Source organism: Lupinus angustifolius, chromosome LG11 (assembly GCF_001865875.1).
Source record: "Lupinus angustifolius cultivar Tanjil chromosome LG11, LupAngTanjil_v1.0, whole genome shotgun sequence".
Lineage (NCBI taxonomy): Eukaryota > Viridiplantae > Streptophyta > Magnoliopsida > Fabales > Fabaceae > Lupinus > Lupinus angustifolius.
In genome coordinates this window covers 19179017-19204008 of record NC_032019.1, presented here as the reverse complement: position 1 = coordinate 19204008, position 24992 = coordinate 19179017, and the positions used below count along the sequence as shown (strand labels likewise).

At 33.3% G+C, this 24992-nt stretch overlaps 3 protein-coding genes and 1 non-coding gene across 6 annotated transcripts; 1 reads left to right on the top strand and 3 right to left on the bottom strand.

Annotated features, from left to right (window-relative positions):
• On the top strand, positions 3411-8334 carry LOC109361046 (NAC domain-containing protein 82-like). Of its 2 annotated transcripts, XR_002109253.1 has the most exons (5): positions 3411-3921; positions 4222-4511; positions 4816-5028; positions 7494-8199; positions 8233-8322. XR_002109253.1 is itself a non-coding variant. In XM_019606344.1 (4 exons), the coding sequence occupies exons 1-4, from the start codon at positions 3633-3635 to the stop codon at positions 8127-8129; spliced, it is 1428 nt and encodes a 475-aa protein (XP_019461889.1). In that variant the 5' UTR covers positions 3411-3632; the 3' UTR covers positions 8130-8334. The 2 variants fall into 2 exon arrangements, 1 of the variants encoding a protein (XP_019461889.1); XM_019606344.1 differs by having other exon boundaries at positions 7494-8334.
• TRNAN-GUU lies at positions 9866-9936 on the bottom strand. The gene has a single exon. It is a non-coding gene; the product is annotated as a tRNA-Asn (tRNA).
• Positions 12389-14004, bottom strand: LOC109359600 (zinc finger protein ZAT5). The gene has a single exon (XM_019604302.1). The coding sequence runs from the start codon at positions 13885-13887 to the stop codon at positions 12820-12822; it is 1068 nt and encodes a 355-aa protein (XP_019459847.1). The 5' UTR covers positions 13888-14004; the 3' UTR covers positions 12389-12819.
• LOC109359320 (60S ribosomal protein L6, mitochondrial-like) lies at positions 16794-20126 on the bottom strand. Of its 2 annotated transcripts, none has more exons than XM_019603937.1 (2): positions 19952-20126; positions 16794-17658 (listed from the first exon to the last, which is right to left on the bottom strand). In XM_019603937.1, exon 2 carries the CDS (start codon positions 17633-17635, stop codon positions 17327-17329), a length of 309 nt encoding a protein of 102 aa, XP_019459482.1. In that variant the 5' UTR covers positions 17636-17658; positions 19952-20126; the 3' UTR covers positions 16794-17326. The 2 variants fall into 2 exon arrangements, with proteins under 2 accessions (XP_019459482.1, XP_019459484.1); XM_019603939.1 differs by having other exon boundaries at positions 19957-20126.

Here is a 24992-nt window from a genome sequence, read left to right as displayed (position 1 = left end):
AATATTAAATTCTATAGATACTCATATAGTTTTTTACTTTACTATGTATAACATTTTTATCAAGTGATAAATTCTACCCCAAGCTTCTTCAATTGTGTTTTTCTTGTAATACCAAACATATTCTCTCACCTTTTTGTGTAAAAAATTAATCACATTCAGGATTTGTGTCTATTCGTTCCAACAAATGTCACTCATAAGAATTGAATTATTGATATTGAGGATCTAGTGGTACCACTAGACCAACACTTTCTTAGTCTTCAGATTTGTTCTTAAAAATAATATTTGCACAATCAGATCCTTCACATAATCATATTTGAATTATTATATAAATATATGAAAAAATTTATGTATTGATAATGTAAGAGTTTTTAAACCGTCAATATATTATCTATCATTCATATTTAATAATAATTTAATCTTAATAAAAATAATACAAATGTATTATGAATAATGTGTATAAGATTTATTATTTCACTCTAAATATACTTTCATTGTATGGGGTATTGTTATCATTAAAATAATATACCTGACCTGCTCAGTGACATTGATTTTCCTATTCTAAAAAGACAGCGACCAATGGATTCCAATTAACAAAACAATACATTTTTTGCATGATTGCGAATCCTATACATTTTTTGAGGAGAACAAGAAAGGGACATAGATGGGAAGAGTGCCCCAAAATGTCCCAAAATTAATACTCACAAACAGTAAAGGAATAACATCTCCTCAATTGGTTACTTCCAAATTATGATTGTAGTACATTGGTAAAATAAAGAACCCCAATCATGTACTTTCCTTAAATTTGCCTATTGAATCCATATTTATATAACTTGTTTATTCATTAACGGTAATGTAATAAGCATAAAGAATATCTATTAAAATAAATTAAGAACAAAATGAAAAGGATTTGTATGCACTACAAGACAAGTATGACGTCCTACTATGGATAGAGTTGAATTAATGGAATAAATTTAACATTCATTTCAAACTCGTTATCCAACTCGATAAATTTATTTTATAAATCAAGTGGAATTTAAACTAAAAATTTAGTCTGTTAAATAAATGAGTCGGACTTTTGTATCAATTACAATTCAATATATTAAGTTCATGAACTTTCTTGATTATGTATATTGTTTATTAATATATATGTATATACATATACATATAGAAAATCTTTAAATATATATACAATATAAACATAATATATATGCATATTTTATTATTACTAGTGTGTCGACGGATATATTGTGCCTGCTGATCCACATTTTTATTTTATATAAATAAATATTCAATTTTTATATATTTTATTTTGAATAATTAAAGTATATTTTTTCTAAATTTAGTGTCTTTTATAAGAATTTTTTTATTGAATATACTTTAAATTACAATTTCTTGTTTTTATCCAAATGTACAATCTTATGATTTTTTTTGTAAAAATTAAAAAAGTATTAAAGGCAAAATAGGAAAATATAAATTACACTGTGATGATAATTATATCATGTTTTAGCTTTATATATAGTAAGTATAGAAGTATATATAAAAATATACTTCTTACAAAATTATAATATATGTTAAAAAATATTTCATACAGATTGTTTTAAAAATCTAATTTTCTCTTTATACATGTATATATATAACAGCATACAATTAAGTCGATTAAACGTTTTTTGTGAACATCAATTGAGTTTATCATTAACTATATTTTTAATATTAAATTCGAGTCGAGTTTTAATGATTGGAGTTAAGCTTATCCAAATTTAACTCAACTTATTTTCTTTGATCCAATAAAATATTTATATTAGTATAAATAGAGGAGAATTGCTTACGCTTTTTAAGGGTATGTAAGCATGAAATTGTCCGTGCATTTGTATGTATTTAATATACTGTATTAGTTTAATGTAAAATTTATTGAGTGGGAGGACTATGAGGAAAAAATAATAATTATTGATTACATTACATGGTTGTTGAATTCCAAATAACAAAATTAAACAATGTTTGATTTGTTTTTTAGATTTTGTTTTGAATTGACGATTTTAATTCTTTTCACATCTAATGATTAATCACGCCACTTTTAAAAAATTTAAATGTTAAAAAATTATAAAAATTGAAGAAAAGTAAAATTGTTTTCACAATTCCTTACCATCTTTTAAATGCAACAAAATAATAACACCTATATACTTTAATTATAAAAAATGGAAAATTCAATAATGTATTTTGAGATTTATCATCTCAATTGCACTTGCCATTATTCTTGTTTTGAAAACTACATTCCTTTTGTTGAGAATCAATTATATTAACATCTATCTCCTCTTTGTTTTTACTTTTTATTTTTTGATGTACAAAAAAATATCCATCTCCCATGAAGGAGTGATAAATGTAGCATTGACCCCCTCCTTATGAAAGATTTTTTAGTTTTTTAAACAAAATATGTATGAAACATAATAAATTAAAGTTTAGAAAGATAAATATACTTTTATGGCATTGTACTACCTATCCAATATTATATTGATATTTTAAATATTTACTATAAAATTTAAATCCAACAAATCCTAGATGTTATATAATTTTTTAATTTAATTCTAAAATAAGTAGACAAACAAATATTAGTTAATAATATTAGTATAAGATTAGTTTTCTTTTAGTAAGGTTAGTATGATATTATGGATAGAAAAATAGGCACAAAATGGTCTTTAACCTTAATATGTTTTCGAAGTAAGATAGGTCAATATGACTTATGAAAACAAAAAATTCAAACAAATGGTGTGTGACTAGATATTCTCATATATATAATTGCAAGAGTAACCCTTGACGGGAAAGTTGTGGTTATATAAGTGTTCCTTAAAGTAGTAATTTTAAGATTTAAATCCATGAATCTCTAGTAAAATCCTTGAGGTGACATAATCCATTTTCGAGTGTATAACTATAATTAATCTAAACACTTTATTAGAGTTCTTAGTTTAAAGCTAATCTTTAACCCATTAGAATAGGTCTAGTGTATAAGGATTTTATTGTTTAAGTAAAGTTTATAGGTTACTCATATAAAGTATTATTATTATTAGTATAGTTGAGGAGTGACATGAAAAATAGGACAAACAAACCTCATAATATTTTGGCCCAGCCCAATATGGCCTAAACACACTTGGGCTACAAGTCAATCAAACTAATTAGCAAGAAAAGCTGGTGAAACCACATTAAAAAAATAAGATTATTATTGGGCACATGTGTCATTTAATAAATATAAACTTTTTTGACTTGATTCAACCAAGCTGAGACCCTAAATTGTTTACCCTAGTTGCCACCACCCAAAATAAAAAATGGAATCCACTTTCCACAATCTTTTTCTCAATATCACCACCACTTATAAGTAAAACCATAAAATGTTGAATTCAGTTTTTGAGAAGGAAACAAAATATATAAACCAATCACTTACTACTCCCTCAAAATCTAAAAAGAAATACAAAATAATAAAAATCCATGAAAGTATAGAATTCCTTGTTATTGAAGGTACCCCACTTTTGTTGCTTGATCCTCAATCAAGACTCATCTGTTTTTTTTTTTTTTTCATTTTGCTTAGCAAACCTCATAGTGAAGCCCTACTTCAGCACCACCCATTTTCCCTTTCACCCTTTATCATGGGTCGTGAAACCCTTCTCTTACCATCCCCACCAACCCCGTCCACTGCCACCACCGCCGTCCCTCCTCCACTGCTTTCATCAGCATCAGGTTCAACAGCCCTTGTAGTCGTAGGCTCTGCTTCATCGGTACCTTCTCCTACTTCTCTTGCTCCTGGTTTCAGGTTCCACCCTACTGATGAAGAGCTTGTTATTTATTATCTTAAGCGCAAGGTTGGTGGAAAATGCTTCCGATTTGATGCAATATCAGAGGTTGATATTTATCGGAGTGAACCTTGGGACCTTGCAGGTAAAAAATATTAGAACTTTTTGTATTTTTTTTTGATGTCAAAGATTGAAAATTTTGATGTTTTTGTTTATCAATTCTATACTTTTTTGTATTTTTTTGATGTCAAAGATTGAAAATTTTGATGTTTTTGTTTATCAATTCTATTTAGCTTTTCTGACCTTGCTTGTTGTTATTTTCTGGAAATGGGCTTTCACTCTCATGAACTAGGTTTTAAGATTTTTTCGTCACATTTCTTTGTTATCTATGTTTTATTTTATTTTATTTTTTATTTTTATCTTAACTCGATGAATGGTTTTTTAGATAAATCAAGGTTGAAGACAAGGGACCAGGAATGGTATTTCTTCAGTGCATTGGACAAGAAATATGGGAATGGGGGCAGAATGAATAGAGCTACAAACAAAGGGTATTGGAAAGCCACCGGGAATGACCGTCCAGTTAGGCATGAACAAAGGACTGTGGGGTTGAAGAAAACTTTGGTGTTTCATAGCGGTCGTGCTCCCGATGGCAAGAGGACCAATTGGGTCATGCATGAGTATAGACTTGTTGATGAAGAGCTCGAGAAAGCTAGGACTGTAAATGGTTCCTCTCAGGTGAGGTTTTTATAGAAATTGAAGTGTGTGATGACTGATGAGACTAAACTGTGTCTATTTGTGCTGTTTCTTGCAGCAACTAAGGGCTCTCCTCATTTTGGTGTTGATAAAATAAGGAGCTTTGTTATTTTATTTGGTTCCCAAACCCAAATTGTGTTTGACAACAATTGGATGCAGGAGTTTGAACTTTTGTACTTATGTAAATGTCAAGAGAATAATTTATATGTTCTACATTATGGACATTGTTATTATATCAGAACATTTGGTTAATCATTTTTGTGCATTTCTCTGTTCGATGGAGAAGGATGCATTTGTTTTGTGTAGAGTATTTCACAAGAATAACATAGGACCTCCAAATGGACAAAGATATGCACCTTTCGTTGAAGAAGAGTGGGATGATGAGTCAGGACTAGTTCCTGGGGCAGAGTCTGTGGAACCTATTTCTGTTGCTAAACAACCTTGCGTCAATGGCAATGGCCGTGTTTCATGTATTGAAGGGAGAAAAGATGTTGTGCAGGTTTGTTGTCTCCCATCTCTTTGAGTTAAGTTAATCTTTGTCCTTAATGGTTAATTTTTTGGATCCATCTAAAAATAAGTTGTTGATGCATTACATTAATCTATGCAATGATTCGTTGAATATTTGTTTGAAAATTAATTAGAAATGTGAAAGGTGTGCTTTAAATTTAATCCATGCAATGATATGTTGAATATTTGTGTGAAAAATAATTGGAAATATGAAAATTAGATGACAATTTTGACTTCAATCAACAATGAAGAGTACATTTGTTATAATGTTATTTAGCGTCTATGGAAATAAAGATAAGACTTCCTTTTGATAAACGTGCCTTGATTGCTTAGACACATTGACTCAAATCCAAACAAGCTGATAAATGATAGCTTTTCTGAGGGATTGGGAAGCTTTGCTTTTATGTTAAGAAAGACTCTTTTTCCTCCAAACTCGTTATAGTTTCTTCTACTCATTCATGGAGTTGGTAATATTGAGGCATCATTTCTACATGTTGAGGCTTCGGGAACTTTTGGAATGGAATGGGAGTATCATGTTCACTGTTACCATTTCTTCATGTGTCATGGGAGAGTATCCTGTTAAGTGCCAGAGATGCAGGTTTCATGTGCCGGATAAGTAGATAATGCCAGCTTGGATGTGGAATTTGATGATGAAGTAGGACCAACAGGCACAGGAAAACATGATGTAACAATGGGTTTTGATAAAGATATCTGGAAAAACCCACAAGAGGGGTATCTCTTCCCAAAGCCTTGGATAATGTTTTCATTATTAGGACATGCTCATTCTAATGATCATAGTATTAAGTTGTCTATCATTGAGGAAGCTCTTGACGATTTTAACAGCGACGAGTACTATAGTTCTTCCCTCTCTATGTAGGAATATAAAGGGTGGCGCCTATGCCATGACTATTGAGGCTTCTCGAAGATAATTGGTGGAAAATTAATTGCAATACAAATGAGAGAGGAGATAACAACTCAAGTTGCAAAGTACGGAAGAGCCACTGACTTACTTCTACCGGTCTCCTATATGGCCAAACCATCTTAAGCAAGGTTCTATCATTTTTTTCTCCTCATAAGGTGCTATTTTTTGTTTATCTCTTATACATTCATTTCTAATCTTATCGTATCTTTTCTTGTATCCATCTTCTGATCTTCCCCAACGTTCTCATCCTTGCAACACTTGGCTTATGCTCATATTTTCACTTTACCATCAAGGCTCACTAATCAGTACCATACAGTATTGCTAGTCTCATGGCTTTCTGGTCGAACATCCACCAAGCTTGATGGGCTTCTTTGATAACAAATGACACCTTTAGTGTTCTCCGTTTCATCGAAACAGCTTAAATACTATGATTCTTCGTTTCATATTTCTGTCACGTTGTATAGTAGATGTAAGGTGATGGCATGATCTCAAATTTTCAACTTCATTGCTAGGACATGTCTTGCTGAACTTGCACACACTATACTTTCTTTTACTTCTACTGAATTGGAGCCATGTGATTCCAAAGTTTCTTGCACAACTCTACTCTACAATTTATTTTCTCTCTTGACTCTTTCACTACAACTATATCATTTGTACAAAACGAACTCTGGCACAAGATCTTGAATATGCTCAATAAGTATGCCAAACCAGAGTAAAAAGATAAGATCTCAACTCGACCCTTGTTATGATCTTTATAGTTATAAGAAATCCTTTATGACCTTACCATGTGTTTACACACTAGCTGTAACATCATCACCGATCCTTGACAAGCTCTATTGCTCGAATAAGAGGATTGCAGACTCCTTTCTTCTCTAGAGCCTTCATAAGACTTATTTTAGCATTGTTGAAATTCTTTAGATATGGAAGGAAAAAAAGGAATGATCAAAATAGTAAATTGTACTGATAATATTGTCACAATTCATGAGGCTGGTGATTCAGATCGGGTACTGAATTGAACTTGCATGGGAATTGTGTGCATCATAGGTGGCATCGTCAAATCATGATTCGAAGCTGTTCTGTGCGCTTCACTATGGGTGAGGTTGCACATGACCTGGTTCAGGAAAGGCAGGTTTTCTCTGTGGGTTTTTGTTGATTGGTGAGCGGGTAGAGCACAAAATGGGTCAGGTTGCGTGACCTGGTTCTGTAAAAAACACTTTTACCTTTTTGATTTATTATGACTTAAATGTTGATTTATTCTGCAGTTTCTATTTTTCAGTTTATTAGTCATGTAATGAGTTATTTGACTTTAAAAAATCTAAAATTTATTGTTTCCGTGTTAAAATTTAGCTTATTATTTTTAATTATTGGTCATGTCGTGTATCTTACTTCATGATTCTGAAATTGGGTCTTCTGTTTCATGATTTAAATCCTGATTTTGATAACCATACATTTATGAATCGTTTATTGGCTTCAAAGTTTGTTTCACATTTCAATCCTTTGCCTGCTAAAATTTTGATTCTCTTTTATACTTTCAGGACAATCAATCTATTATCAAGGCCCCATTCGATGTCAACAAGCTTCCTATAGAGACTCAAAATCTTCTGACTGTTTGCAAGAGGGAGAGTATGACTGAGTTCCCATCACCGAAAAAGGAGGACTCTAAGCCTATGCAGGATGATTTTCCTTCACCCCAATCAGATAATCACAAGCCTTTCTCTCAAATATACAAAAGAAGGCGATATAACTTGAACAACCAGTTGAATGTTTCCGGAGAATCAATCCGAACCAGCCAGGATCCATGCTCGTCAACAATAACTACAGCTGCAACCACACTCCCGACGGCAACCGCCATCACCAACCCCACAACTACCAACTCTGCGCCGAAAAAACATTTTCTGTCTGCATTGGTGGAGTTTTCTCTGATGGAATCTCTTGAATCAAAGGAGGTTCAACCACCAGATTTTGATGCTGATAATCTTGAGTCAACTGTGTCTCCTAGCTGTTTGAAATTCATCAAACACTTGCAGAGTGAGATGCAGAAGCTTTCTATTGAAAGGGAGGCTATGCGGTTCGAGATGATGAGCGCTCAAGCGATGATTAACATTCTCCAGTCTCGTGTCGACCACCTGAACAAAGAAAACGAGGAATTGAAGATGGCCCGCAACCGTTAGGAAATTCGGTAGTTTGCATATTTTAATATGGTTGTCCCCTTTGTATCAGTTAAGATAACTAATGGTGCTCTATCGCCCAGATCATGTGTTATTTTTTAGAGAAGAGTTGTAGTTTGTTTCTTTGGGTTGACTTCTCAAGTGTATTTAAACTTGCCATTGTGTAGGTTTAAGAGTTTTAGAGTTCTACTTTGTTATGAAAATTGGTCATGTTAGTTATTGCCTTTGTTTTAATCTGGTGATTGAATCCACATCACCTAATGTGTAACAACGGATCGGGCTGTATTACAACTGCGTTAGGATGAATCGTTACAAAATGTGATTTTTTAATCAAATTCCATATGTAAATTTAGAAATGATTAATTTATCCCAACTAATGTATAATTAACTAAGACGAAATTACATTGATACCCTTTGAAGTTTAATTTAATTATCCTCATTACTTATTCTTTTGTTCATAAAATTATAGTAGTGTATATCAATTAAGGTTGATTTGTGCATATGCAAAAAGGAATGGATAATTCGGTGAAAACGTGGAATTAAAGAGAACAGAACACAAAATATGTGTAAGCTAAGTTATCATGTAAAGCTCCTATATCACTCCAAAAAAAGATTAGGTGAAACTTTAATGTTAGAATTTAATTTGTACAGATATTAAAGTTGGAAGCCTATCCCTTCACCCCATTCAACATATTTGGCGTATTAAAGAATATAAAATGTAGCTGAAAAAGGATATATACAAGTACAAAGAACACTTCTCATTCAAAAAGTTAGCTATTTATTTATTAATTAAAAACCTTTATGTTGATTAAGAAATGTATACACTAAGCAATAGCAAAACTTACACCTAAACTTTGAAGTAACAGATAAAAGAGGTAAAGGTAAAGTGTGGGGTAGAAGCAAAGTGTATGAAGACTGATTTGTTACTTGTGTTACTCTACGTATACTCTACGTTTTGCCCGTATAAATAGTTTAGTATACATACACTTTTTCTTTCTTCACTATTAATAAAGGCAAAATATGCTACAAGAGAGCCGTAGTAAATTCAACATAACCACATCGTTCCACGTTATTGAGTGTGTAAAGGTGGGCTTCATGATTCAAGGTATCCAATGACATTATTACATTTTTTCCAACCGAATAGATATGATATAATAATTAATCATAACCGTTAAAATTGGTAAAAATCAGGCACTTTGACTTATTTTTATTAAAAAATTACCGGCCATACCAATTGATTTTATTAGAATTACAAAATTTATATGAAAATATTTAATTTTAATTTCAATTGTACCGTAAGTTGAACCATTATATCACTATATTAACTAATTTGATAACGATAGAGTATTAATAATACTAATTTAATTGTTTTAGATGTTAACACGGAAAATTTTGATACACTAAAATCAATATTGTAAGTAATTTTGTAACATTTTTTTTTGTATACTAAAGGTCTTATCAACTAATCTTTTTTGGAGTGCATGACTATTATTCTCAACAAATATTACTCTCAGAAATTGATAATTCTTAATTGTTTAGTTTAAATTAAATAGTCCGAGACTATGGAACAAAAGAGTATCCCAAACCTACACCGAGGTATTGACGGCGATTCTCAAATATCGCAGAACAAAATGAGATAGAATGCAATAGAAACAAAGACAAGGGAAATAAATTACCTACTCTTAATGATCAAAGCGAAGCCTTTCATTCTGAAACACGGAATTTATAATTAATCAAATCTCCCCAAGTAGGATTCGAACCTACAACCAATCAGTTAACAGTCACCGCTCTACCACTGAGCTACTGGGGAACAATGAGAAATTTGAGCTCATAGAGTTCAATTCACGTTCTCATGAAACAGTAAGCTCCCAAGAGTGGGAGGAGACCAGCTCAGGGCTCTGACTGTGTGCCTGTTGAAGAATGAGTCGGCAACTCATATCCGAAAAGAAAGAGAATTCAGTACTTCTTGGTCGTGAATATATGAATAGGACAAATCGCCACGTAGATATCTTTGCTTTGGAACAAAACAATTAGAAGTAGGCTCAGTCAACTATAATGTGTATTATCGATATAGGAGATCGTACAATTGAGAAGATCCATAAACCTGAGACAGAGAGAAAGCAAAGTCTATCTATTTTATTTTGTTATTCAGTTAAACCAATGATTCGTTATTTTTAACAATATTAATATGAAAGAATAACAACTAAAATTTTATTATTTTTTATAACTATTTGAAAAAAATAAAGAAACTTTGGGATTGCTGAATAATAGTCAAAATAATAAAGCAAGAGAACTGTCATATTGAAGGAGGAGTCCATCTTGAAATCGTTCGCCATACACATCCACCAGAGTATATGCTTCAACATGAATCACACATAGGTAGATTGATACAATAGACACCTCTAGTAAAATGTTCACCCGTACTGGTGGATAAAGTATATTATATAGTCCGTTTTAGAGATTGACGACTTACCTATTCAATAACTGGCTTTGACACCTAACGTTCCCAAAATGGGTACTATACTCTCGGGTCGGGTGAATTCAATAATAAACGCATGTTGGCAATTCAATAGCTTTTTTCATTGCTTTACGAAACAAAATTCTATTCTTTAATTATTCAGCTATAAATTCTACAAGAATATTAGAGTGTATAAGCGTTTAAAATTCGTGTAATATTTTTCTGGAGATTTAGCGAACATTACATCACTAGGCTAACATTTTGTTGATAATTTTGTAACATTCTAAATCTATTAAAATAAGACTTCATTTTATTTTAATTTCCAACAACCCGCCTTCAAAAAAATTGATCAAAGTTTGCCTTTGTCATGCCTAACTAGCAACCACTTGATATACAAACATCCATAATAAATTTAGGTTTAGTTAATAGAAAATAAGTTGATTCCTTTCCGAAAATATCATTATTCTCGAGACAGAAAATTCAGAAGTGGCCTTATATTGCAATGGATTTATGTTGATGTAATGAACAACTAAATTAGCAACCCACTGAACTTAGTAAACTTAAGATACACCACCCTTTGTTCCAACGACGTTTTACATATATTTATTTTATACTCTTCCTGAGTGAATTAGATACATAGTCAACAATATGTACTTACATAATCTCATGCTGCGTTTTGACTTTAAAATATAAAAAATATTTGGTTGTGAATTTGTTTGTATATATTAATCATATCACATAAAATACAATGGCCCTACAAATAATAGGTTGATTGTAAACTTGTCCCTCTTTTTACTTCACCAAAAGGAAACGACTTCGTAAAATTCAAACATAAACTCATATAGGGAGAGTTTTTTTTATGTTATTATTGTATAATTCATTGTTTATATTTATAATTAACTCTCTTAATTATTAATAATGCCAATGAAGGGTGGACAATGCAATAACTATATATAAAGATGTTATTGATGTTAATGGTGGCAAAAGTATGAGAATGAGGGAAAAACCCATATTTAGAATTCCAACTCGAGGTTGTGCGTGACAGTTACCAACTACAATTGCAAAAGTTGAACCACAATAACGATAATTTTAATTTGATTGGATCAATCGGGTTGGTTTGGATTTGCTCGATTCCAAAATTAAAAAGGCCAAGACCGTAACATAACTTGATTGGGTGGAAAAATCTAATCCAACCCACTGAACCGAACCGAACCGAACCAAATTATCAAATATGAATTAATTTGATATAGATCTAAGTCTGGTTGACCTTTATAAATGTTTAATTAGATGTATGTTTAGTATTTATTAGCTGTAGTTGTACATCTAAGCCAATCTTTGAGAATCTAGTGGAGAACTTTAAGGCTTGTGAATTGTGAAGTAGTGGATGGTTTTATCAATTGCTTAGGTGTGATGAGTAGGCAATTAACTAGCATAGAGAAGGAACAAGGAAAGAAAAGAACAAAAAATAGTTAAAGAAGAAAAAGGACACTATGAGGATTCATGTGAGAATAGCAGTTACTTACTGGCTTTCCATACATTTATTCTATTTCCATGACCAATGTGAGGACACATACACACACTAAGATGCAGAGAGAGACAAGGAGACAAAGACAGAACATATATATATAAAGGGCAGCCAAGTGCACAGGCCGACTTAATGGGGTCGGGGGAGAATAGATGTATGTAGCTTTATCTCTATAAGTGAAGATGTTTTTTTTCAGGATTTGAACTTGTAACCTCGTAGTCACTAAGCAACAATCTTATCCTTATGCTAAGATCAAATTCTAAATAGAGAGAGAAAGAGGCTGGCTTTCTTGTGTAGAAAACAATGAAACTTAAAAAGAAAGACTTTTTGGCACATTACAACACCCTCTCTTTCTATCTGTAGTCATAATACATCACATTCTCTTGCACTGAAAAAGAAGCCAAAAACCATTGAAAAAGAAGAACAAAAAGATAGCCAACATGCACTACCCATGAGTTGTATAGATCTTTTCATATAACAAATTAAATATAGTATTTTTTCTTTCATTGAACAATTAAATCATGTGAATTTTTTGAAATGTATAGAAAAGAATCAGAGAACAAATGTATATAGCTAAAATTGAATAAACAATCACCCAGTTTCATGATCATATTATGATCATAACCTTGCTGAAAAAGTTTAGATTCGGGCGCAGTCCACTTTCATTATAATCACAACTGTTGGGTGTAGAATTCCAAATCAAAATCTTGTTAATAATGACAATCCACCAAAGCTGGGGTGGAAAAGACAATACTAGATTGCTGCTGCTGCTGCTGCTGCTGCTGCTGCTGCTGCTGCTGTTGTTGTTGTTGTGGTGGTGGTGTTTGTCTTTGTTGTTGTTGTGGTGGTGTTTGTCTTTGTTGTTGCTTAGATGCCAAGGCAAAGTTGGGTTCTCTAGGATCATGTTCTGGTTCTGGTGCAGGAAGGTTAAGATCCAAATCCAAAGACAGCACATTCCTTCTTTTTCTAGGTGGATGACCTTCTTCTGGTTCCAAAGCCGATGGTGTCAAAGAGAGTGTAGTATTAGTCCCAACCGGTGCACGATGCCGTCTCATATGGCCACCCAATGCTTGTCCTGATGTGAATTCAGCGCCACAAATGGAGCATTCATGCACCTTGGACTTAATATTTTCATTGCTATACAAATTCCCTCTTCCATTCAATTGAAGAGAAAATGATGCATTGTTATTGGTCTTGAATTGGAACTCTTCCTCTTGTTTTTTTTCTTGTGTGCCAATGGCTATTGCAGCAGAAGCTATGGCCTTAGGCTTCTTGTGACTAGCCCTATGGCCTCCAAGTGCTTGAAATGAAGGGAATGTTCTATTACATGTCTTGCATTCATATACATAATACCCTGCTCTTGCAGACCCTCCTATTCCAGCTGCTTCCAAGAATTTTCTACTGCTGTACTTACTATAGTTCATTCCTCTGGTCAAGTCTTCGCCACCGCAAGCCGCGGCGTGTTTCGGCGATTCCCGGGGTTGTCCTTGTGCTAGAAGGATCAGGCAATTGGCCATATCCTCTTCTTCATCAGTGCTGTCTTGTAACCCTGCAGAAGAAGTTGCATGGGTGCTGTTGTTATTGTTATTATTAAAATCTTTGTTGTTGTTGTTGTTGTTGTCAACATTGTAGCAATCTTCTTTTTCTGCAGTGGAAGAAATAGCAGTGATGGAGAAAGGAATAGGGGATTGTGGCCTTACCCTTTTGGTTCTTTTTCCTTTAACAATGTTGTTTTGCTCTTTGGACCCACCCAAAGAGACATCCTCCGGTGCTTCCATGTTGGTGTTATTGGACAACCTTAAAAGAAAAAAAGACAGAAAAAGAAAGGTTATGAGGGTTGTAAGGAAGCAGAGGAAGGGTGAGTATAGATAGGTAGTGAAGGAAAAATATTTATTAATAAATAAGTTGTGAGGGTTCAAAATATAGCACTAGAACCCAAGTTTTGGAAGTGTTTAATTATAGGGTACTTGAGATTGGAATATTAGGAATTGAAAGAGAGAAAATATAGCACTCTAAGGAAAAGATAGACCAAAAATAATGGTATTTAACAGAAAGTGACCAAATATGGAGAGTGTGGTGAAGGGTTAACAGATTGGAAGAAAGAGTGGTTTGTGTCCTTAACACACTCTCTTTCTCACACTTTGCCAACGCACTTCACAAAATGAAAAAACTGTCCCCAACCAAAGCTTGGTGGCACAATTTAGCATGATCTTTATTAGTATTTGTTATGTTATTCATTGGACTTGTAGTCAGAAAGAGGAGTTAATATTTACTATATTTATATATAACTTGCATGTCACTCTTCTAACCTCTCAACCCTTTTTCACTAACTTTGAGATCTAAACCACACAAAGGTTTGCTATGTATGTTGTGCTTTGCACCATTTTGGGTCAATTTTTAACCACTGAACCATGAATTCTAAATTTCATTAAGGATTAGTTTTCTACAATTTTTCTTCTAGACCATAGAAAGGTTTAGTATGTTATACTAGCCCCATATTTAAGGGAAAATAAATTTTTACATCATATTTAGTTATTTACCAGCTATTTTAGAAAAAGTATTATAAAACTTTAGTGTACACAATAATTTTTCTCCTGTTGAGTTTATTCAAGTGGAGTAAATAAGTGAAATAATTTATAAGTAAAAAAAATTCTTAAGATTTTGATAATGTCTCACTTGACCAACGGGCGTTGGTTCAAGTGGTACATGCTTGATTTCCCTTAAGCAAGAACCCGGGTTCGAGTCTTGTGGATGGAAAAAATGTCCGTTGGGAGAGTTAGCCCCACTTACCTGTGGATGTGCCCGGCTCGGACAGGATTGCCTCCAGTGCGAGGATACCTGTGGGAAACCAAAAAATAATAGTTGAAGAATTCATGGATCCAATCAAGTCGAACCATACTGATTATAAAAATAGTGAAAGATGGAATCAAGTTAATCCTGTTAGTTACTAGCAATACTAAACTGAAGTTCTGAACAATGAATCTAATGATTGTTTCACTTCTATGGGATATATGTTAATGAACGTGAGGACCAATAATATCTTTGATTTTATTAGTTACTAACACGTCTTGTTGAAAAAAGAACATATACAGTGCAAGATACAGGCTATGAAATGCATGTATATACATAACTTTATAGAGAGAGAAGGAAATTAAAGGGGCAAGGGACAAAGAGAAACATGCAATAGCTCATTACTTGGCCTCAACTATTTGTGCATTACATGATTTGAGTGCTAGCCTGGAACCCACAGAATCTGGGCTGATTCCCACACTTCAGTTTTTTTCTTCTTAAACTCACCTAGTCTCTTAGTTTCATTTATTTTTGCCCCAATTGTAGTAAAAGGACAAGAAAAAAGGGACTATACTTTACAAATTTCAGGCTTCATTTCCACTCTTCCATATTTTACAACAACAATTAAGCACTAATCAAACTAAATGTAATAGTTTACATGAATCGACCGATGTCATAATATTCTATCATAAATCATATTTATTCATAGAATATTGTTTTCTAAATATTTGTTAATTGTTTTGTGTATGGTTTTTCTTGGTCTTCTTATTCCTCTAAAAATTGGATTAATTTCTCCCTGATATACTCTCCTCAATGTGCTTCTAGTGTCTCCTCTACACATTTCCAAACCAGCTAGACATGATTCTAACATTTTTTTCATAATAAGGGTTACTTCAACTTTCTCCTAATTAATTCATTTCTAATTATATATTATCTAGTATGTTCAATCGTCCAACACAATATTCTCATATCTATTACATGAAGTTTATTCTTTTATTGATATTATAATGAGTTTTGTATAACACCTTTTATTAATCTTGTGTTACTATTAATCTGTTACATTACAAACATTTACACACTTATTAGATGGTAAATGATACATTCATGGTGAAATTTTTTAATAGATAGTCAATATATTGATATTGTTAAAAAAAATATTTTCTGTGCACCTATTTTTTCATGACTATAAGGATGTCAGGATGCCCAATTATTTACAAGAATTATTATTCATTGTTATGTATTGCAAGCAAAACAAAACCACAGAAATTATTTCCTCATTCACAATGGATTTCTCTATTGTTTCTTCTATACATATGTCCTCTACATCTTCTACTTCTATATACCACTACTTAGACTTTATAGGTAAATCATATTATTGAGATGTGCAGTAATCTTTAGAAGAAAATCTTTTCATATTTAATGATAAATAACTATGAGTAAACTTAGAAGTAAGAACCACCTTCTAGTCTTGCTTACCAAACATTGTGGAGTACACTAGACTTTCAAGTATTTTATAGCAGCACACTATTATGCTGCTTTCTGTTCATTAGAGAGACTCTTTTTGTAGCTTATGAGACACTAATAAAAAAAGAGGTCCCATATAGGTTGTAACCGATTCTCATAACCGTGTATAGTACCTAATCATTTAACTATAATGGATAATTGGACTCAGACGTTTCCATTTAAATTATTAGTGTACATAATGCTGCAGAGTTTCGTTGACTTCTGAATTAGATGAAAACGTAAAAGAACTAAGAACATGAAAATCAACAACCACAAGAGAAAGCACATTCAGATTCCTTAAAACTTATGTTTCTGTGAAGGAAATACATGTAAATCCAGCACTACAAGATTCTTATACATTAAAAGCTTAAAGCATAAAGTAAGCAGATTCTTAACATCAAAACAGGCAGCTTTACTTGCATTATCAAACTGAAGCTAGTTATTACTTGTAAGATTAGAGTTTTGGACACAAGCTTTATAAAGCATATTGGAAAATTTTGGTAATACTTGATAAAATAAATCGAAATTTAATGTAGAGAAAAAAATGGCAATATGTGAAATTTAAAATGATGCATACTAATAGAATTTTTCAACAAACAGTAGAAAGGAACAAAAAGAAATTGATCAGAAACACCACCCCGAGGAGCATGCTAAAGTAGAGAAGGAAATGAAAGTTTGAACATAATTAATTATCTACTCTTTAAATAGATAAAATATCTCAATAGAGTAAGATAAACTCTAATGATACATACCAATCATAATGAAGTAAGAATTTATTATCTTAAAGCAAATATGAGTATCCATAATGCTCAATTAAATGACTCCGACACTGAATTATTCCTCGGCCAGAGTGAACAATTTTGAAAAGTCTAGCCAAGGTATATCTGAGACCAAGACGTCATGAAATCACCTGGGATTATATGATCATTTAGACTTCTTTCCTTGTTTCTTCTTGATAACTTCATCAGCATACATTATGCCCTTGCCTTTGTAAACTTCGGGTGGCTTACAATTCCGAACAGTAGCAGCAAACTGGTGCACCCTTTGCTTGTCTAATCCAGTACAGCAAATTACATTGTTTTTGAAGCAGAAAACACGAACTGCGGGAGGCACAGACAACTCAACCTCGTGACTGTATCCCAACTTGAGATACAATAGGCGTCCTGCATTCTCAGCTCTAGCTTTGTATCCAACACCCACAATCTTAAGAAAGCGAAAAATATGTGCCTCCATCAATGCAGAAGGTAATCAGTTGCCTGAATTGCCAGAGAACAAAAATTATGGAATATTGGAAACTTACAGTTCTGTTTAATGAATCAATTCAGAGTGAAAAAATACAAAAGAATGAGGGGCTGCATCTTATCTTGTATAGAGAATGTCATACCCCTTAGGCCATGACTATTATAGCATAAAAGCATTTTTTTTCATCTATGAATAAGCCACTCATACAGAAAATCAGGCACAGATAATGAAATCATGTTAAACAATGTAAGTAGTGTGTACGATAAGAATGGATCTAAATCACACAGATGTATTATAGAAATTGCATAACCAAAGGAACTTGTAATTAGACTAATAAAAACCTCTGTACAACATCACCACAATGCTCGTTCTTAATTAACCATACTGTCCAGACATTTCACACTGAAGAGAAAAAAATGCAAGAATGCTTTTTCTATTTTTTATTGGTAAAGAGTGTTAGAACATTGAATGACACATTTTAATGGAGTTACTTGAAGGGAAGTCCTTGAAACATGGGTGCTACTAGTGCAAGTATCAGACTTTCCTTCAAAGCAAAGCTTTATTCCACAGTTCCTTGAAAAGTGTTCATAATTCCTTCAAATGCTATACTTCCATGTGCATAGACTCAAGGACTCACTCTTGAAATGGAAGAACTACTCTGCCAAAAGGAATTACCCTTGTAATCTTGCACTCAATCGAATAATAATAATTAAGAAATAGTTGCAGACTTCAAATCCTGATGATGCCCGACATAACTTCTTTGATTTCTAACATTGAAGGTATGTAGCATGGGTACTCCAATGATGGTGATGCACCAGGCATATTGGGTACATACTAGGTACCAGTACCTACTCTTGGGTACCCCTTTTGTGTGAATTGTTCCAAAACTATGTCATGCTGGGTTCCAAACTTGGGATTTCCCCTTTTTCTTCTTAGTCACACCATAGTGCTAAATCAGTACCTTTCTTATTATATATATATATATATATATATTAAAATTCATATTGACCTGCTGGTACCATAGATTTTCCAAAAATGTTATATCTTGTACTGGTAAACATGAAGGTACGCCAGGCAGAGATGGAAGCCCATAAATAGAATGACAGGATTCAAAAAACAGAACGGAAAACATTATTTATGCTTACTATGAGTTTGGATTAACCTCCGAAGCACGGATTCGTCAAACACCCTCACGTGTCGGTGTCCGACACGTATCCGACACAGATACGCTCGGATTCGCGAAGAATACGTATCCGTAGAGTATCCAAAAATTAAAAAAATAAAATAAATATAAGTATCCGATTCGTTTTCAATAAAATATAGAATATATAGATTCGTTTTCAATAAAATAGGATAAGATATATTCGTTTTCATTAAAATAAGATAAGATAGATTTGTTATGGAGGGCAATGATTTTCAATTTCCATTATATTTTTTACTTTGTACATTTTGATTTACACTTATAATTTTATCATATTTTATGTATTTTTATTATTTTATACGCATATCCCTGAACGTATCGTATCATGTATTTTAGAAAAAATTTGTGTCGATATATCGGATATGTATCGTATCCGACACACGTATCCGTATTTGTGCTTCATTGGGATTAACTCATTTTGTGGCTGAACTCTGAAGTAAAACAACATTTAAAAGCTCTATGAAAAATCAACAATTTCCTAAATTTAAGCACTAGTGTACTACCAAACATGCCTTTAAGGTGGCATTACCAATAACAGTTTGACAGTGTTTAAATTATTAGTTTTAGGGTGGGAGAGTAAGATAACTAGTGACTTGCATTTCATGAAAAAGGAAGGGAACTTTGGAACCATTAGTTAGGAAAGCGCAATGGTTTATGGCACCTGAAAGTTTGTGCTAGCAATCCTATTCGAGCCAGGTAGAGACTAGCATTTGCTAATTTGAGCATAATTTTATAGGCATTGGAAGTATTAAGTGTCGCGTAACTGAAATTTGGGGCATGACAGCTGGATAAAATGGTCTTTTGAAGAAGAGTTTAAGTAAAATGAAAGGCAAATCAAGTTGAAAGAACCTAACATGTTTATTGTACTTCATTCGTTTACTTGAATCGTAATTCCAAATGATTTTATGATTTTGAATCCATGTTAAGAGTCACTCTCATGAGACCAACAAATTCAGAGAATAAACGGACATTATCTCAAACAGTTGGTGAGCATTTACATAATACAAAAACATGGAAATTTAAAAAAACCAGAATAAAATGAACAATGATAACTCTAAGGAGAGTAATTTCCAGTTCCATATCACAAAATCAGAAACAGAACTTACCTTACCGGTGACGGCAGTGGAGGCGGTGAACGAAGGACGCGCGCGTCTGCTAGGGCTGTTGAATTCGAAAATATGGTGGATGTAGAAAAGATGGCCAAGTGAAACAACAAAATATTTTTTATCACTATTTTAAGGATGTTTCGACAGAAGGATTAACACAGTAACCTTGTTAACATTTTCCGGGACCAAAATACACTTTTAATTTCCAGTTCCATATTATCTATAGTTGATTTTTTTTTTTTTTTATAGTCAATGATTATTGATAAATAAATTAATTTATTGATAGTGTAAAAATATATAAATAATATATACATATTAAATATTAGTTTTTATACTATGATGGAGATTAATATAAAAGAAATTAATGTAGCTAGAGTATATGAGTTTTATACTGAACATCATCACTCTATAAAAGAAAATTAATATAGATACAAATGTAAAAGTTTACATATGATGTATGGTTGTGTATGGTCAAATAGAAGTAATACAATTACAATTGTAAATAGATAATAAACTTTGAATTTATGTGAATTGTGGGTTGAAGTTTTTTACACTTATGTTTATTTTGTAATACATTTATTTCAAAGTTAAAATATGAATTATAGATGCGCTGACATTATAAAAAGAATTCTACACTATTATTATTATATAGATATTAAATTCTTTACCTTTTTATTAAACTTATGCAGGAAGACATAAATATTATATGTTTATTAATATAGAGATTATGTTCTGTTGTAGCGGAAGACACATGGAGAAATTTAAATAGAAAAAATGACACCAAGAAATTAACTTGGTTCAACAATTTGTCTACGTCCATGGTTGAAGAGCAACAATGATATTATCATGACAAAAGAGAATTACAAGTTCACTCAAGTGTTTCACTCACTTCCCAAAACCCAAGTACACGCAATATCACTCTCTCTCAAGTATATCTTAAACACTAAAATATTTCTCACAATATTGGAACAAGAGAAGAAGAGAGAATATGCATTAAGGCTAGAATATTGGTGTGTCTTACAATGGCTTGGAGCATTCCTATTTATAGCCAAAGCCTTGAGGATTGTTTGGCCAAAAACAAAGATGTTTCACCACAACCTCTTCTTCTCATTGGCTACAAAAAAGGTTTCACTATAGCCACTCATTTTACTTGGTCACATCATTCTCTTTCTCTTTTAAGCCAATATTTAATAAATCTCCACCTTGGCTAAAAGACTATCATAATTATTTTCATGTTGCTCTTCTTCATGACCACTAGAGATTCTGGACATCAATCAAGTCCAGACAATGTCTAAACTTCATTGTTGGAACTGGCTTCGTCATCATGTCAGCAGGATTATTTGCACTGAGTATTTTCTCTACTTTAACAATTCCTTTCTCAATGATATATCTGATAAAGTGCATCCGAACATCAATATGTTTAGTTCTTTCATGATACATTAGATTTTTGTGAGATGTATAGCACTTTGACTATCACAATAGATGGTTGTTTCTTGTAGTTGTATACCCAACTCTTCAATTAGACATTTCTCCCAAATGGCTTCCTTTACAGCTTTTGTTAATGCGATGTACTCCGCTTCAGTTATAGATAAAGCAACAATTGATTGTAGTGTTGCTTTCCAACTAATAGTACAACCACACAGTGTAAAGACATATCCAGTGGGTGATCTTCGCTTATCCAAATCTCCGGCATAATTTGAGTCAACATATCCGATGACCTTACTTCCAACATCTTTGACTTTTCCATATAATAAGCCAATATTCGTGGTACCATTTAGGTAGCGCATAATCCACTTCACATCCTTCCAATGAACTTTACCATGACTTGCCATATACCTACTTACCATACTTACTACTTGTGCAATATCTGGTCCAGTGCATACCATGGCATACATAAGGCTGCCGACTGCACTAGCATAAGGTACACTTGCCATCTCCTCATTTTCGCTCTCAGTTTGTGGACGCAAGATCATTGAATGTTTGAAATGAGACGCCAATGGAGTAGTGACTGGTTTAGCATTTTGCATGCCAAAACGTTCCAACACTTTCTGAATATACTTCTTTTGTGATAGAAAGAGCGTCCCTTCTTTTCTATCTCTCTGAATCTCCATTCCTAGAATTTTCCTTCCAGCTCCTAAGTCCTTCATTTCAAACTCTGAGCTCAATTGAGCTTTTAAGCTTTTTATTTCTGACATGTTCTTACATGCGATCAACATGTCATCAACATAAAGAAGGAGATAGATAAATGACTTATTTGCCAGCTTCTTGTAGTAGACACAACTATCATGCTTACTTCTACAATAGCCATTTTCGAGCATGAAGGTGTCAAACCGTCGATACCACTGTCTAGAAGATTGTTTTAAGCCATATAAGGATTTCTTCAGCAAGCAAACATGATCTTCCTTCCCTTGAAATTCAAATCCTTCATGTTGTTTCATATAGATTTATTCCTCCAACTCACCATGCAAGAATGTTGTTTTGTCATCTAGTTGCTCAAGTTCCATATCAAATTGAGCTACAATGGCAAGTAGGATGCGAATAGAGCTATGTTTTACCACAGGGGAGAAAACTTCATTGAAATCAATTCCTTCTCTTTGTGTAAAACCTTTGGCCACTAATCGCGCTTTGAATCTTGCATCTTCAACTCCAGGAATTCCTTCCTTCTTCTTGAAGACCCATTTGCATCCAACAACCTTTTGAGACTTTGGTCGTTTCTCAAGAACCCAAGTATGATTCTTATGAAGAGACTCAATTTCCTCTCTCATGGCAGAAATCCATTTGGAAGCCTCTTTATTGTTGATAGCTTCTTCATATGATTGTGGCTCACAATTGCTGATATCATCAGCAACATTTAGAGCATAAGACACCAGATCAGCATAACCATATTTCTCAGAAGGTTTTATATGTCTCCTTTGTCTATCCCTAGCCAACTGATAATGTTGCAATTGGGTTACATCACTACTAGTAGATGCATCATGGACTTCTTTTTCTTGATCAAATGTATTTTCCTTTGTTGGCTCCACCTCAAACTCCACCTTCTCCGAGATACTAGGGTCTTTGTTTTCACTTGAAGACTCTTTATGAGGCTTTAGCATTTCAGCTTCATTAAAAGTAACATCCCTACTGATAATACATTTTCTTTTCTCTGGCCACCACAACTTATATCCTTTTACACCATCAGGATATCCAAGAAAAATGCATTTCAATGCTCTTGCATCAAGTTTTCCTTCTTTGTTATGAGCATATGCAGGGCAACCAAATATCCTCAAATTATCATAATTTGCAGGAACACCCGACCACATCTCTTCTAGATTTTTAAAGTCAATAGCCGTTGATGGACATCTATTGATCAAGTAACAAGCTGTATTGACAGCTTCCACCCAGAATTGTTTTGGCAATCCAGAATTTGACAACATACACCTTGTCCTTTCAAGTAAGGTTTTGTTCATCCGTTCTACAAGTCCATTTTGTTGAGGAGTGTGCTCACAGTATAATGTCTGACAATACCATGATCCTTGCAAAAGTTTCCGAATTCTCTGCTACAAAACTCTAGGCCATTGTCAGTTCTCAGTCGCTTGATCTTCCTCCCAGTTTGCTTTTCGATCAAGGTTTTCCACTGCTTGAACTTCACAAATGCTTCACTTTTGTGTTTCAAAATGAAGATCCAAACCTTCCTTGAATAATCATCAATGAAAGTTAGCATATATCTCCTACCACCATGAGAAGGTACTTGGGAAGGACCCCACAAGTCAGAATGTACATAATCCAACGTGCCTTTTGTTCGATGAACTGCATTGTTGAATTTTATTCGACATTGCTTCCCAAAAATGCAATGTTCACAGAAGTCTACCTTCCCGACTTGTTGACCACATAGCAATCCTTGCTTGGCCAACTCGGCTAGACCTCTTTCACTAACATGACCCATTCTTAGATGCCACAATTTGGTGACATCAAAACACCTGTGATTGTGTTTTCTTGTAACATATATAGGCTATTCTCTTTCTTTCCTTTCATTACAAACATAGCGCCTTTACATATTCTTATAGCTCCACCTTCACCTTTGTAGCTATAACCTTTTGAATCTAGTGTTCCCAAGGAAATCAGACTTTTCTTCAATTATGGAACATGCCTTACATCTGTCAACGTCCTTACGATTCCATCGAACATCTTGATTCTAATTGAGCCGATGCCAATGACCTTGCAGGGAGCATTATTTCCCAAAAGGACCTTGCCCCCATCTAAGGGTTGGTAAGTTGAAAACCAATCCTTAATGGGACACATGTGATATGAGCATCCAGAATCAAGTACCCATTCATCTTTTGAATCGTGCTCTGAGACTATTAGTGCATCTGCACTATCATAGTCATTTGCTACAGCTGCATCTCCATATTCACAAATCTTTTCCTTGCCTTTGCGCTCTGGACAATTCTTTCTTATATGACCTTCCTTATGACAATGAAAACATTTATACTTTCTAGGTTTCGCTTTAGACTTGGACCTAGATTTCCCTCTTTCACCAAATTGATTTCGCCTCTCTGAAAAAAGACTATTACATGAGCCTTCAGATCTCGAATCTGATACTCTTTTTTTCAGTTCTTTCTAGTGCAACGCCAACTTTACTTCATCTAAGGTTAGATCTTCTCGATCATACATCTTGGTGTCGATGAAGTGCTCATAAGAACTTGGAAGGGAACATAGTAGAAGAATTGTTTGGTCTTCATCTTCAATTTTAACATCAATATTCTTTAGATCAAGAATAATTTTGTTCAATTAATCCAGATGATCTTTTATGGGCTTTCCTTCCTGCATTTGAAGAGTATATATTCTTTTCTTCAAATACAACCTGTTAGTGAGTGACTTCGTCATGTATAAGCTTTCCAGCTTCAACCATAATGAAGCAGTTGTAGTTTCATCTAACACTTCTCGTAGATCTTCATCTCTTAAGCACAACAAAATTGCACTATGTGCTTTTTCAAAGTTTTCATCCTTCTCGTCCTCGGTCAGACTCTGTGGTAACTTGTTTCTACCTTCCAAGGCTTTT